Source organism: Engraulis encrasicolus, unplaced genomic scaffold (genome assembly GCF_034702125.1).
Source record: "Engraulis encrasicolus isolate BLACKSEA-1 unplaced genomic scaffold, IST_EnEncr_1.0 scaffold_43_np1212, whole genome shotgun sequence".
Classification (NCBI taxonomy): domain Eukaryota; kingdom Metazoa; phylum Chordata; class Actinopteri; order Clupeiformes; family Engraulidae; genus Engraulis; species Engraulis encrasicolus.
In genome coordinates, this window is record NW_026945742.1 from 201,897 (window position 1) to 216,865 (window position 14,969).

General features: G+C 44.8%; 2 protein-coding genes across 2 annotated transcripts in view; one reads left to right on the forward strand and one right to left on the reverse strand.

Moving 5' to 3' along the window:
• Positions 1–32, forward strand: part of LOC134444036 (protein NLRC3-like) — a 2,115-nt gene extending 2,083 nt beyond the window's left edge. The window contains exon 2 of the mRNA XM_063193511.1: positions 1–32. This exon is cut by the window's left edge and continues 1,784 nt beyond it. Coding sequence (XP_063049581.1) covers positions 1–32 — 32 coding nt within the window.
• Positions 33–9,889: 9,857 nt separating this feature from the next.
• Positions 9,890–12,718, reverse strand: LOC134444037 (uncharacterized protein K02A2.6-like). Its single transcript, XM_063193512.1, has one exon. It carries the CDS (start codon positions 12,665–12,667, stop codon positions 9,890–9,892), a length of 2,778 nt encoding a protein of 925 aa, XP_063049582.1. The 5' UTR covers positions 12,668–12,718.
• Positions 12,719–14,969: the final 2,251 nt, after the last annotated feature.

Below are 14,969 nucleotides of genomic sequence, written 5' to 3' on the forward strand. Positions count from 1 at the left end.
CAGTGATCACAACATCCACCATGGCAGTGTAAGTAATACACTGTGTTATTGTGTGTGTGTGTGTGTGTGTGTGTGTGTGTGTGTGTGTGTGTGTGTGTGTGTGTGTGTGTGTGTGTCACAACATCCACCAAGGCAGAGTAAGTCTATTCTCCTCTACAACTACTCTCTCCCTCTGTGTGGGTGTGTGTGTGTCTGTGTGATATTTCCCTATAAAGCCCCTTCCCTGACTTCACACTCCTCCTGTGTGTGTGTGTGTGTGTGTGTGTGTGTGCGTGCGTGTGCGTCTGTGTGTGTGTGTGCGCGCGCGTGCGCACGCGTGTGTGCGCGTGTGCGCACGTGTGTGTGCGCGCGTGCGAGTGTGTGTGTTTTCCAGGCTGACTAACTGTAAGCTGACAGAGAAGAGTTGTTCCCATCTGGTCTCTGTCCTGTCCTCACACTCCTCATGTCTCACGCTGGAGCTGAATTACAATAATCTGCGTGACTCTGGAGTGGAACGTTTATGTTCTGGACTTCAACATCAACACTGCAGACTGGAAACACTGAGGTAAGCATAATTCTATGTAGAGAGTCTGTTTTGGGCACTGTGTGTGTGTGTGTGTATGCATGTATGTGTGTGTTTCTCTCCTCTTTGTGCTTGTTTTGTTCCATCCACCACCCATCTCTCTTTTCACTCTATTCTCCTACATAACTGCTCTCTCACTCCCTCTGTCTTTCTTTCTTTGTTTGTCTCTTATTTCTTTCTTGTTTTGTGTGTGTTTGTGTGTGTGTGTGTGTGTGTGTGTGTGTGTGTGTGTGTGTGTGTGTGCGCGCGCGCGTGTGTATAGGTGTGTTACCTACCTGAGAAGAGCTGTGTGTGTGTGTCTGTGGTTGTTTGCGAGCAGAAGAAGTTTCCCTATGAGGCCTCTCTCCTGGCTTCACAATCCTCCTGTGTGTGTGGTGTGCTGAGGCTATTCCTTTATGAGTACAAGGGAGGCGGAGCCTCCTGTACGAAATCACGTGAAAGCGATCGGGACATTAGACTGGAGCTCCAACTTGTGATTGGGTGAACCATGAAAAAAAGAAATTGTGTCAGTATTTGACATGCGGATATGTTATTAATTTGACAGAGAAGTCTCGTCGTGGTATTCATTGCGGTATATTCCAGTTTTGTGTACATATTCTTGCAAATCTAGTGTTGCGAATAAAGTCTTAATAGTGGCACGTCCTTATCCTTTTTAATCTCCCAATTCCAAAATTTGAGCTTGCCTACTTTTCGAGGGGGCTAGCTTGCAAGAAAGCTAGAGAGCTATGCAAAATGCCAAGCATTGTGGATTAAATGCTGGCGAATTCCAGCAGTCCCTATGAGGAGAAAATTAATATCATGGAGCAGAGCAGAGCACTGCCTAATATTGACTTGGTGAAAAAGTTAGGGATGAATTACCGTTTCTTTTGAGCTTTCGTGGTGTCTGATCAACTGGTTAACTGCAAAGTCTGTGAGTGATGAGTCCTTGCCTGCTGTGTTAGCAATGTCTAGTAGGCCTAAATAATTAAAGATTTGGCGCCCCCTAGTGGTAAGCTGTGCAGCCAGTAATGAAGAAAGACAACCCAGACAAACTCATTCACATCATTATGTGGCGGAGGTAGGCCTAATGATAATAAAGCATATATATATTTTAAATAAAATTTCCCTATGAATACAAGGGTGGTAATGATTAATTGAATTATATAATGTGATAGTAGCACCAGCTCTCTGTTAGAATCCCCACCACAGGTCAGTTCCCGTGTTTATTCCAGAACAGACTGCTGCAAGATTTCTCACAAAGAGCTACACTCAAATAGGCCTAATTTAGAACAATATTTGTAGTAAAAAAAACGCCAGCTTTCCAACAAATTTGTTTCAACAAGAGTCCTTTAGTGTGGGGTCATTGATCTGGACCAATTGAAGATGTGTGTCAAAATTGCGCCCCCCCCACACCACTAGTGGTGTGTGTGCACGTGTGTATAGGTGTGTTACCTGCCAGAGAACAGCTGTGTGTGTGTGTGTGTCTGTGTGTGTGTGCGCGCATGCGTATAAGTGTGTGTGTGTGTCTGTGGTTGTTTGCGAGCAGAAGAAGTTTCCCTATAAGGCCTCTCTCCTGGCTGCATAGGTGTTACCTGCCAGAGAGCTCTCTCTATACGGCCTCTGTCCTGACCTCACACTCCCCCCTGTGTGTGTGTGTGTGTGTGTGTGTGTGTGTGTGTGTGTGTGTGTGTGTGTGTGTGTGTGTGTGTGTGTGTGTGTGTGTGTGTGTGTGTGTGTGTGTGTGTGTGTGTGTGTGTGTGTTTGGTGTGTGTGTGTGTGTGTTTGGTGTGTGTGTGTGTGTATCTGTATCTGCTTGGTGTGTGTGTGTGTATCTGTATCTGTTTGTGAGTTTCAGGCTGTATACATATTGGACTCACTGTAAGTGTTACCCTCCAGAGAAGAGTTGTGTGTGTGTGTCTTTCTCTCCTTTCTGTGCTTGTTTTGTTCCATCCATCCATCATCCCTCTCTCCATCCCTCCATTTCTTTGCATATTCTGTTTCTTTCTTTCTATTCCTTCATACTTCAAGTGTGTGTGTGTGTGTGTGTGTGTGTGTGTGTGTGTGTGTGTGTGTGTGTGTGTGTGTGTACAGTATGTGTCTTTCCTGACCTCACACTTCTGTGTGTGTGTGTGTGTGTGTGTGTGTGTGTGTGTGTGTGTGTGTGTGTGTGTGTGTGTGTGTGTGTGTGTGTGTGTGAGAGAGAAAGATAGTGTGTCTGTGTGTGTGTGTGTGTGTGTGTGTGTTTTCCAGGCTGATTGGCTGTAAGCTGACAGGAAAGAGTTGTTCTCTTCTGGCCTCTGTCCTGTCCTCTCCCTCCTCACGTCTCAAAGAGCTGTACCTGTGGAATAATGACCTGAGTGCCTCAGATGTTGAGCAGCTCTCTGCTCTGAAGGAAGACCCCAACTCTAGACTGGAGAAACTAATGTGAGTAAAACATCTTTGTGTGTGTGTGTTCTGATAGTGGTACATGACATGATCTCATTTTCTTCTCCATCCTGCAGGTGGGACTAGTCTAACAGCTGAGTAGCAGTGAGCAGCCCTGAGATAACACCAGCACACACACACACACACACACACCTTCACTCCACAACACTAGTGTCAGTACTGTGTACATGTTCAACAGCCCTAAAGACCTTTGTTTAAACATTTGTTGAGGATGCCGTTCTAAATCTTTTTTTGTTTTCATTTTTGTGTCGTCACAGCATATTACATATCACAGTTTTTGTAGTCTATTGTCTCATCAAAGCCCATTATAAGACACTTATAAGACTATTGAACTGCAAAAATGGTAGAAATTTGTAGTTTCTATTCATCTGAAACCCATTATAAGGCATGAGTATCGAACTATGAATTAGGATTTGTTGCTATATAGAATGCTAACATTCAAAATAATGTTTTGACATTTTTGAAAGTGAAGGTGAAAGCCCATTGGGAAACTCCAACTCCCATTGTCATTGTGACACAGCACTCCACAGCACACAAGTGAACACTGCACACTGCACACAACGAAATTGCATTCATGCCTCACCCGTGCAAGGGGGCAGCCCTCAGTGGCGCCCCATGGGGAGCAGTGCGGTGGGACGGTACCATGCTCAGGTACCTCAGTCATGGAGGAGGATGGGGGAGAGCACTGGTTGATTACTCCCCCCACCAACCTGGCGGGTCGGGAGTCTAACCTGCAACCTCTGTGATGCAAGTCTGACGCCCTAACCGCTCACCCATGACTGCCCACAGAGTCTCACACACACACACACCCACACCCACACCCACACCCACACCCACACACACACACACACACACACACACACACACACACAGAGTAGAGTCACAGCATATTATGTGATTGGGCCACTGAAACATGTTAAGGCTTGTTTGAAAGGTGAGACTTTAACCTCTTAGTGGGTGGAAACCGTTTGTCTCTAGGTGCCTCCGTTGCCGACCTAGCCTAAAGTCTAAGGTCCTGTAGAGGCCATTTTTGTAGTTCAATAGCCGTGTCTTCTAATGGGCTTCAATAGGATAAAAGACTACACACTAGGCTACCGTTTGTATAGTGCAAGACTGGGCAACAGAAGACATACAGAGAATATATTACAAGAGGTATTGGTGTGCATTTTCAATAGTGTCCTATTGTGTCAATTCTGACATAGTGATAGTAGCATTGTGAAATATCAATAAATAATAAAGTGAATTATTTGCAATGTGCAATATTTACATTGTCTAACTATGACATTCTAAAAAGTGGTACTGTAGTAGCACAGCCCGTATAGAACAGCCTTGCCACTCGCTAATAAGCCCCATTGTACCAGTTGTTTGTATTAGTTCTATGTTTTTTTGGCTGCAGTTCCAATGAGTTCTCCACTAGTCGCGCATCGGAGACCAGAATGAATGGGACCCAATGGAGCTAGATGCTAAAAATCTTAATTTTCACTCAGTGTAACGGAGGCTAACTAGCACAGAGTTGGCGTGGAACGTTGGTAAACCTCCCTCCGATAGCCTCATACAGTCTCGTGCCGTTGGGCCGAGAGACTAGTCTCTTGGCCCAGCGGTATCGTACTGTGTCTTCCATTGCCGAACCGTTGTAGTTGACGAGGTCGCACGTTCGATCCCCGAGGGGGGTGAACAGGTGCAAGATGACCTCCGTCACATCAGGTCTCCTCAACAAAGCTCAGATTTGAATGTCGTTCTGGAGACTTCAATAAGAGTTTTACTCAAAAGTTTAATTAAAAAAGCACATTTGTCTGTTTGATTTTTTGCAGGAGTTTTTGTTGCTCACTACTCGCTAGCATTTTTCTAAGGATGTGACGTCATAGACAATTAAAATAACTTTTTAAGCATATGCGTGGCTCAAAAAATCTAAAAACTCAGCCGTGGGTATTTTCTATATATAGTTTTTCGAAAGCAACATCCGAATTACACAAAAAAAAATCATAAAAAAGGCACCATGAGGGGTTTTGCTCCATAGGACTCTTTTCATTCTGGTCTCCGGGCCGCCACGTGGATAAGGGTGGAACTGCAACTACAGCTCTAAATCTGCCATAGAACTAATACAAACCTGCATTGTTTCGAAAACCGAAAGTACACCGTGAAACCAACAAGTGGCGTATCTGGACTTATAGAATCTGTGGTAGTAGTATTATATATATTGGTGCATAGATAAATAGTAGTAAATAACACTTGTATCAGAGCTAAAAGTGTGTTGTGTCACTTGTGTATATTATTTTCCTGGTAACTAGTTTTTTCCCAGTGCAGTCATTCAAGTGTACAGGCATGATGTAACAAACTTAGATATCGAGGCTTTTGTGAAACATGCACTGTTTCAATATCTGGGTCAAAGCATTTGTTAAAGCAAGAGCTTTAATGTTCATAAAACCAACTAACAAAACCACCACATGTCTACAGCGTCTTGTGGTGCCCCGCTCCAGACTAAAGAGTAGAGGGGACCGGGCCTTTGCAGACTAAAGAGTAGAGGGGACCGGGCCTTTGCAGTTCAGACTAAAGAGTAGAGGGGACCGGGCCTTTGCAGTTCAGACTAAAGAGTAGAGGGGACCGGGCCTTTGCAGTTCAGACTAAAGAGTAGAGGGGACCGGGCCTTTGCAGACTAAAGAGTAGAGGGGACCGGGCCTTTGCAGACTAAAGAGTAGAGGGGACCGGGCCTTTGCAGACTAAAGAGTAGAGGGGACCGGGCCTTTGCAGACTAAAGAGTAGAGGGGACCGGGCCTTTGCAGACTAAAGAGTAGAGGGGACCGGGCCTTTGCAGACTAAAGAGTAGAGGGGACCGGGCCTTTGCAGACTAAAGAGTAGAGGGGACCGGGCCTTTGCAGACTAAAGAGTAGAGGGGACCGGGCTCCAGACTAAAGAGTAGAGGGGACCGGGCCTTTGCAGTTGTTGGCCCTAAACTGTGGAATGAGCTCCCTCTTCATATCCACCTGGCTCCCTCCTTGCTGTTTTTAAAAGAGATCTAAAAAAAACCCTTTTTTATGCCCAGGCTTTTACTTCTCCTTGATCCTACTTCCTGTATTTTAACCTCATCTGGGCCTTATTGATTTATTTATTCATTTATTCTTTTAACCCACCTCTTTTACCCTTGTCATGTATTCACATTCCTGTGTGATCTGTTATTTCATGAGTTTATTTGATTTTTATTGATATTGAGTTCAGTGTATTATTCCAGCTGCACAATATCCACTAATGCTTGTGATTTTGTTTTTGTGTGTTTTATCTGTGTCTCCATGTCTTTTGTCTGTGTTGTTTCAAGTCTTTTTACTTGGGCCTTCCTGTTAGCACTTTGGTCAGCTGCTTTTGTTGTGTTAAAAGTGCATTACAAATAAACTTTGACTTGACTTGACTTGACTTGAGTGTATTGAACTCGCTGACTTGCAGGGTCATTGGTCGTGATGAAAATGTCCAGATGATTAAAAAAAAATGCTATCTTGAGTGCCTCAGCATCTGTCTTCCTGGAGCAAGTTTGAGAGCCCCTACACTGATAAGCACCAAGGAAAAAAGGTGAAGACCCAGAAGCACTCCAATTATCTGATTGTGTTTAAAAATAAAAATGATGTTGGGTCAAATGTGTTTTATTTGCGTAGCAAAGAAGTAATATTACAATAAACATCAAATACATTCAATATTTTGAGCTATTGAATCATAAAATGCTGCATGACGGTTAGATTTCCTGTCCCCTTCAACGCTCGTCGGCGGACTGCCTCCGAGGTCACGCGCCCATGAACTGGTTGGTCAACAACTCACTCACCTGTGTATATGCAGAGAGTGTTTATGGGTAGTACGAGAGAGGAATCTCGTGACTTTTTCCGGGTGGTACTGTCCACTAAGTGGCGCCATCCAGACAGCGCAGAGGAGCGCCAAGGAGCGCAGAGGCTGTTGAAATGAATGGGGTCCCATGGAGCTCAACCACGATGCTGCCATTGCTTTGGGAGAGAATTGGTATCATCGTTTCAATTTATTTTTCCAAAAAGCAGGATAGATTATTCTTTCAAACAGCACTTAGTTTGAATGTTTAAACTCGCTGGATCTTTGTAAAATACGACTTTATTGTCAATATGACGTCACGAGTGGCTTCACACACTGCGTTTGGATTGGTCGGCCGGCTGCATTGCTGTGATCACGACGGCCGTAAAGCAATTTTGTTAGCAAGATGCTAGCGGAGCCTGACTCATAAATGCCAAAGCTGTAGGAAATCAGAAGGACATAACTCACAGGTTATTGTACATTTCATTGAAATCCACATTGGTTTCTCAGAACTTACAGTAATATTGTCAAGTTTCAGCCGACAGCGAGCACAATGTCAAGTTATTAGCGCCAGCCTTATGAGCTCTGCTGTCTCGACAGCGCTCCCTAGGTGAACTGCAGGCACGGGTTGGAGGGCGAGATTCAACACTGTATGTAAACCCACTGTGGTATATGGGTCTTGTCTCACACCTCTACACAAGTTTGCGCAGATCCCCACTTCAGCTCCTCCTCATTGCCTGCCCCCCCACTCCTCACACGTGGTGTGTTAGTAGAGCAAACTGGTGCGAGCTCATCGTCTCGTTCATATTTGTGGCCGACTTTAGATGCGCTGTATTTAATAACACCCACATCGTGACAAGTTCCCGCTCACGTGCCTTTTGCAACATCGACGCTCGCAACAAAGTCGTACGGGGCTATTGCCTACGCGTTTCAGCCCTTATGGCCTTCTTCAGGGCGTATCAAGAGCAGGTCACATGCCATTTTTTTTTTTTAAACAATCAGGTTGGTCACATGACACAAGTCACATGATTAGCAGGTCACATGATTAGCAGATCACATGTGAGAATACAACAACAAGGAACTTGGGGCCCCAAAAGTAAAAAAATTGCAACCTTGAGTGCCTCAGCATCTGTCTTCCTGGATCATTTTTATTTTGTATTGATCATGTAATCTTGTACTCATGACACTGTGGGGCATTTCAACATTAATGGTGTGTGCTGATGCTTTTGTCCAAAGCAACTTTTTTATCAAAAGCAAAGGTTCAACCCCTTGGCTCAAAGGGTTCAAGGGGGCGTTGGAGGGCTTATGATGAGGTCAAGGTCTTACTGTTTGGTGCTTGTCTGCCTTGCTTGTTAGTCTTTGTCTAGTGTCTATCTGCTTGCACCCATGTCTGATATGTGTATGACCTGTGCATGTCCTTGCATGTACTCTGTTTGTTTGTCTTAATGCTGTCTTGGCCAGGACTCCCTGGGAGAAGAGGTTTCATGCCTCAATGGGACCTTCCTGGATAAAATTTTAAAAACCATATAGTCGACATGTGTGTAATTAATATTACACCATAGAGATGTAAAGGAAGAGAGAGAGAGGAACAGATTTAAGCACATTATTTTAACACAAATTAACTGCAACGCCACACTCAAATCAACTCCCATAGAGTATAATATGTACACTGGTGAATGTGAAATTCATTATGTGTTACCTGTACACTCTACTCTGAAAGAACTCTGAATCAGAGTTAATTTGTACTCTTTTGGTGTCAAGTAATGCCTGTGCAGGAGTACATTTGAACGCTGTTAGGAGTTAGACATTAACTCTATTGGGGTCTTAAAAATTGGACTCTAGGAGAGAGGGGCCCAGAATTGAGTCCTCATTACATTACATGTACAGTATGCATGCATCACAGTAAAGAGTTTTGAAAAAGCAGAAACTGCATCAAGAGGACCAGTGGTGAGGACTACAGGTGGGAAGTAGAGGTGAAGGGCGCCCCTTAGTGGCCAATTGAGCAAAGTTCATGTGTAGTGCTGATGAGGAACTAATGTTGTATGCTGGTCATTACTCGAGCTCATGAACTGGCAATCTCTGGGAGTCCATTCTCTATCCCCCATGACGCTGTTTCCCATCAAGAAAATGCTTCAAGAAACACATTATGTAGCCTACATGTACACACATGCGCACGTGCACACACACACACACACACACACACACACACACACACACACACACACACACACACACACACACACACACACACACACACACACACACACGCACACACACACACTTTTCCTGAATTCACTTTCATTTTCTCCCTCTGGCTGCATCTAAGGGAGAATACTTTTCTACTCTCGGACCAGAAGCCCTTTCCCATCAAGAGGACGTTAAGGAAATCACCTTCACTCTTGTCTTCTTCACTGTATGTTGTCCTGCGTTACATCCTCCAACTCTACAGAATGAAGTTTTGGGCAACTTTGAGCGTCGTAAATGGGTGGAAAGTAGAGATTTATAACGATGGCTACTTGATGCCCTGGTGAACCACAGCAACTGCCCTATGTTAGCATCGGCTAACTAGCGCTGGATTTCTCAATGCAAGGCACGAATGGAGTTAAGGTAAGCGCTCAAATACTTAGCCCTAAAAGTAAAACTTAGCCCTCAGCATCATGTTTTAACACCATTGTGGTGTATTAATGATGAGACGCTTTGCACGCAAAACCACATTTATGTAGTACTTGGTTAAACATCATTACAATATGCCAACCTTGGCTCACGTTCAGGCGCATCTGTCTAGGCATGCGCATATCACATAGAACATGGGAATAACTACGGAGAGCCCATAAGCTCAATATACCACATCACCTCCCCCTTTACTTTAAAGGTAACTTAGAAAGATTTAGACATCTCAAACATATTACATATATGTCCCCCATTAACTTTAAGGTTAACTTAGTGCATTACTTTACCACTTACCTTAACATAAAATACATCATTACTGCTACGCATTTAAGACTAGAATAATCAACATTACCCTTAATGCATTATAAAGTTAACTGAATGCTCAAACTGTAACTTTAATAAACATTAGCACTCAGTATCTTATCACCACACTCAGTCCTGGTAACGTTGAGGCACTTTTGGGGTACGCTGGGACCGCCTTACGGTCACCGGAACAGGATCAGGCGGCTCAGCTGGGTCTGACGGTTCAGGCGCTGGGTACGCCCCGAAACTGCTCTCCATCGGACCGATCTCCTCAGCTACTCCCTCAGGTTGCAGATCTGGAAGCCCCGCAGAGTAGCGAGGTCTCAGCTGGTCGCCGTGGCGCCGGTATTCTTGATCCGTTGCTTCCCCGTGGACCCTGTAGGACACAGGCCCCGACTGCTGGGTGATGACCCCAGGGATCCATCTTGGTGTGTCACCAGCAGTGTTTCGCAGGTAGACTTTCTCGTCAACGTCGAACTGCCTGTCCGACGCTTTTCTGTCATGTCCTTCTTTTTGCAGATACTGCTTCCTCCTCACTGTTTCTTGAATGTTTGGTTTCAGAAAGTCCAGCCGGGTTCTGACATGTCTTTTCAAAAACACATCAGCAGGCGACTGGCCTGTTGTGCTGTTGGGAGTTGTGCGATACCGCAGCAGGAAGTGAGAGACTTTGTCTTCAATGCTCAAGTCCTCTCCAGCCAGCTTTTTCATGCCAGCCTTGAACGTGGAGACATATCTCTCGGCTAAGCCGTTTGTAGCTGGGTGCCTTGGGGCACCGGTCGTGTGGAGAATTCCATTTCTCCTCGCGAACTGTTGGAACTCATCAGACATAAAGGTTGTTGCGTTGTCTGTGACAATCTGTTCAGGGACACCATAAGATGCAAAAAGTCTCTTTAGTCTGGTGATGGTTGCAGAGGAGGTTATTTGTGTCATTTTGTAAACCTCCAGCCATTTTGAGAATGCGTCAACTACAATCATGAACATGTGGCCCATGAATGGCCCGGCAAAGTCAATGTGAAGTCTTTTCCACACATCTCCTGGAAACTCCCAGGGGTGCAGTGGCTCGTGGCGCGGCATGCCCTGCCCTAGCTGGCACGTTTCACAGTTTCTGCACATTTCCTCAATCTGCATGTCAATGTGTGGCCACCAGACATATTGGCGTGCAATTTCCTTCATTTTCACAATGCCAGGGTGCCCACTGTGGATTTCTTTAAGCACGGCAGTTCTGAGCTTCGCCGGCACTATCACTCTTGTGCCCCAAAGCACACACCCCTGCTCCACAGAGAGTTCATCACGCCTTTTGTGGTATCCTTTCAGTTCTTCAGGAATGCATTTTGGCCACCCTTCCATGACGAATCTGTGCAGCTTTGAGAGCTCTGTGTCAGTTCTCGTAACCTTGGCAATCTGCTTTGCAGTTAGCGGCACACCCTCTAGGTGTTCACATATCAATGCGTTGACGTAGGCGGATATTGTCTCTGTTCCAGCATCTTTGGTGTCTGATAGCGGCACACGAGACAACCCGTCAGCATTGCCATGCTTCTCTGACTGACGGTAAACAATGTGGTAGTTATATGCCGACAGTATGATGGCCCACCTCTGGATTCGGGCTGCTGCCATTGTGGGAAGCCCTTTATGTTCTCCGAATAAAGTCAGTAATGGCCTATGGTCTGTGACCAGGTTGAATTGACGTCCCCAGAGGTATTGGTGAAATTTCTTAACACCGTACACAAGGCTTAGGGCCTCTTTCTCGATTTGTGAATACTTCTTCTCTGCTGGAGAGAGGGTACGAGAAGCATAAGCAATTGGATGCTCTTTTCCATCTGGTGTTGTGTGTTGGATTACAGCTCCAATGCCATAAGCTGAGGCGTCACATGCAAGGGTCAACGGCAGGCTCTGATCATAGTGCACTAGCACTTTGTCACTTGTCAGGAGTTCTTTACATTTGTTGAATGCATCTTGTTCAGCTTTTTTCCATTTCCATGTGACTTGCTCTTTCAGCAGACTGTAAAGTGGCGCTAGCACAGTGCTTTGCTGCGGCACAAAACGGCCATAGTAGTTAACTAGGCCTAGGAAAGCCCGTAGTTCTTTCACATTGGCGGGTGCGGGTGCATTGTGTATTGCTCTCACCTTGTCTTCAGACGGGTACACCCCCTTTTCGTCCAGGACATGGCCCAGGTACTCGATTTGGGTCTTTCCAAACTCACACTTTGACTTTTTCACTCGCAGGCCGTTCTCTTGCAAGCGCTGCAGGACTCTGTCGAGGTTCTTCAGGTGTTCTGCCTCATCTCTTCCCGTTATGAGCAGATCATCAAGGTACACAACGACATTCAGGTCCTTCATCAGGCTCTCCATCACTCTCTGGAAAATGCTCACAGCAGAGTTAATGCCAAAGCAAAGTCTGTTATACACAAACAAGCCCTTGTGAGTGTTGATTGTTGTGTATTTTTTTGAATCTTCGTCAAGGAGCACCTGCTGGTAAGCAGAGGCTAGGTCTATTTTTGAAAACAACTTGCCACCACTCAGCGTTGCCAGCACCTCTTCAATGCGTGGCAGTGGGTATATGTCTGTGTTGGTTGCCCGGTTCACTGTTACCTTATAATCGCCACACAAGCGAATCTTGCCATCTCTCTTGACCACAGGAACGACAGGAGCGGCCCATTCACTGTGCTTCACAGGACTGATGACGTTTTCTTTTTCCAGTCGTTGTAGCTCGTCTTCCACTCGTTCCTTCATTGCGAATGGCAAGGGGCGGCTTTTGTGGAACTTGGGTGTGGCGTCAGGCTTGACAGAGATTGTGGCTTTAATTTCCTTTAATGTTCCTAATTCATCTTTGAAAACGTCATTGTATTTTTCTAACACCTCAGGTATTGACTTGGGTGCTGGGGGCTGTTTTGCATTTTTACTGACCATTTTAATTGTTTTCCAGTCTAACTTGATGCTTTCAAGCCAATTCCTGCCACAGAGTGCAGGTCCATTGCCTTTCACTACAAGCAATGGCAAGTCAGCAGTCTGATCTCCATAGGTCACTTTTGCCACGAATTGCCCTCTCACTGGAATTACCTGGCCAGTGTAAGTCTTTAACGCAACGTTGCTGCCGCCTAGTGGCACATCAGGGAATGACTCTTTGTACATCGCCTCCGATATTATGCTGACTGCAGCTCCGGTATCTATCTCCATTGGCACATTTCTCTGGTTAATGGCAAAGTTCACTTTGAATGCATGTTTGTCTGTTGCATTTACACAGAACAATTCCCCCTCCTCTTCTGCCATCACGTAGCTTGCCACTTTTTGTTGATTTCTATTTTGCCTTCCATCCTTCTCTCTCGCGGCAGGCTGGCCACCTCGGCATGCTCTCTGAATATGACCGACTTTATCACATTTGTGGCATTTGGCAGTTTTAAAGTAGCATTCACTTGGGCTATGATTCTGTCCTTTGCATCTATAGCACGCTGCCTGCGTCGATGGAGAAGGCTTTTGCCCTTCAATTACCTTGTGCACAGAAGATGCAGACGGTGCCTCACTTTGTCTCAGCTGTCGTGTGTCGCGGTGGGCTGCTTCCATGTTAATTGCGATCTCTTGGGCTCTTGCAAACGTTAGCTCATCTGTGGAAAGCAGCTTGCGTTGGCACGCTTCATCACGAATCCCACTGACAAACCCGTCTCGCAGAGCCTCATCCAGCCTATCCCCAAAGTCACATCTAGCAGCTAGCTGTTTCAGATCAGCAGCAAACTGGGCTACAGTCGCGTCATTCTTCTGAACACATCGTCGGAATCTGAATCGCTCGGCTATGACCAGTGGTTTCGGTTCATAGTAATCAGACAGAATTTCCACGATTTCATCAAAAGTCTTATCCCTTGGTTTGAGAGGCTGAACTAAATTTCGTAGCAGTCCGTATGTAGAAGCACCAACAGAGCTTAGCAGAGTAGCTACCTGTTTTTCGTCCTCAACACCATGTGCTTCGAAAAAAAGTTCCATTCGCTCGACGTACGCTGTCCATTGTTCCTTCTCCGGATTAAACTCGTCCGGTTTGGCGAAGTTGGCCATCTTCACTCACTGCTCACTACAGTCACTTTTCACCTCGTCGCCAATTATGTGGTGTATTAATGATGAGACGCTTTGCACGCAAAACCACATTTATGTAGTACTTGGTTAAACATCATTACAATATGCCAACCTTGGCTCACGTTCAGGCGCATCTGTCTAGGCATGCGCATATCACATAGAACATGGGAATAACTACGGAGAGCCCATAAGCTCAATATACCACAACCATATACCATAAGCCATTTTAATTCGGGTTTCTCCTTTAAAGGGACACTGTGCAGGAAATGGTCAAAAAAGGTACTGCAACTATGCTGCTCATTGAAACTGGGCTGCCTATTGCCAAATTTGATATTTACATGAAAGTTTACCAAGTAATAAACAGATATTTTCTAGTATGGTTCAAGAACAGTCATTTTTGGAAATTCAAAATGGCGGACCATGGAGAAGATCCCCCTTTTCAGTATTCTAAGTATTCATTATGACTGGAAAAATTCAATTTTTCATACATGAAAAGAGGGATCTTCTCCATGGTCCGCCATTTTGAATTTCCAAAAATAGCCATTTTTAGCTGCAAAAATGACTGTACTTGGACCATACTAGAAAGTATTTGCTTATTACTTAGTAAACTTTCATGTAAATATCAAATTTGGCAATAGGCAGCCCAGTTTCAATGCAGCATAGTTGCAGTACCTTTTTTGACCATTTCCTGCACAGTGTCCCTTCAACAATGGGGGAAATTACTTTTTCACTCAGGCTCATGCAGATTTGGGTGGCATTTTCCTCTTAACAACTAAAATTATCACTGAAACAGTGGATTTTATGTTTACTTGTTTAATGGTTAAATTTGTTTTGGTTTGTTGTTTTTTGCTTGATTAAGTGTGACAAAGGTGCAATAAATAAATAAATAAATAATAATAATCAGTCAGGGGCCAAATACTTTGGCACAGCCCTGTACTGCATTCTTCAGGAGATGAAACTGGCATATCACAACATGACATTCATAAGAAGCTGAAACTATGTATCACAATATTTATACAAATCTGACACTTATTATTTCATAACCATTATTTATTTTAAAAAAGAGAGAGCAAAGGGGCATATCACACCATAGCATTAAGATAAGATGAGAACTTTATTGTTATACACGTTGTCTCTGTGTGTACATGTG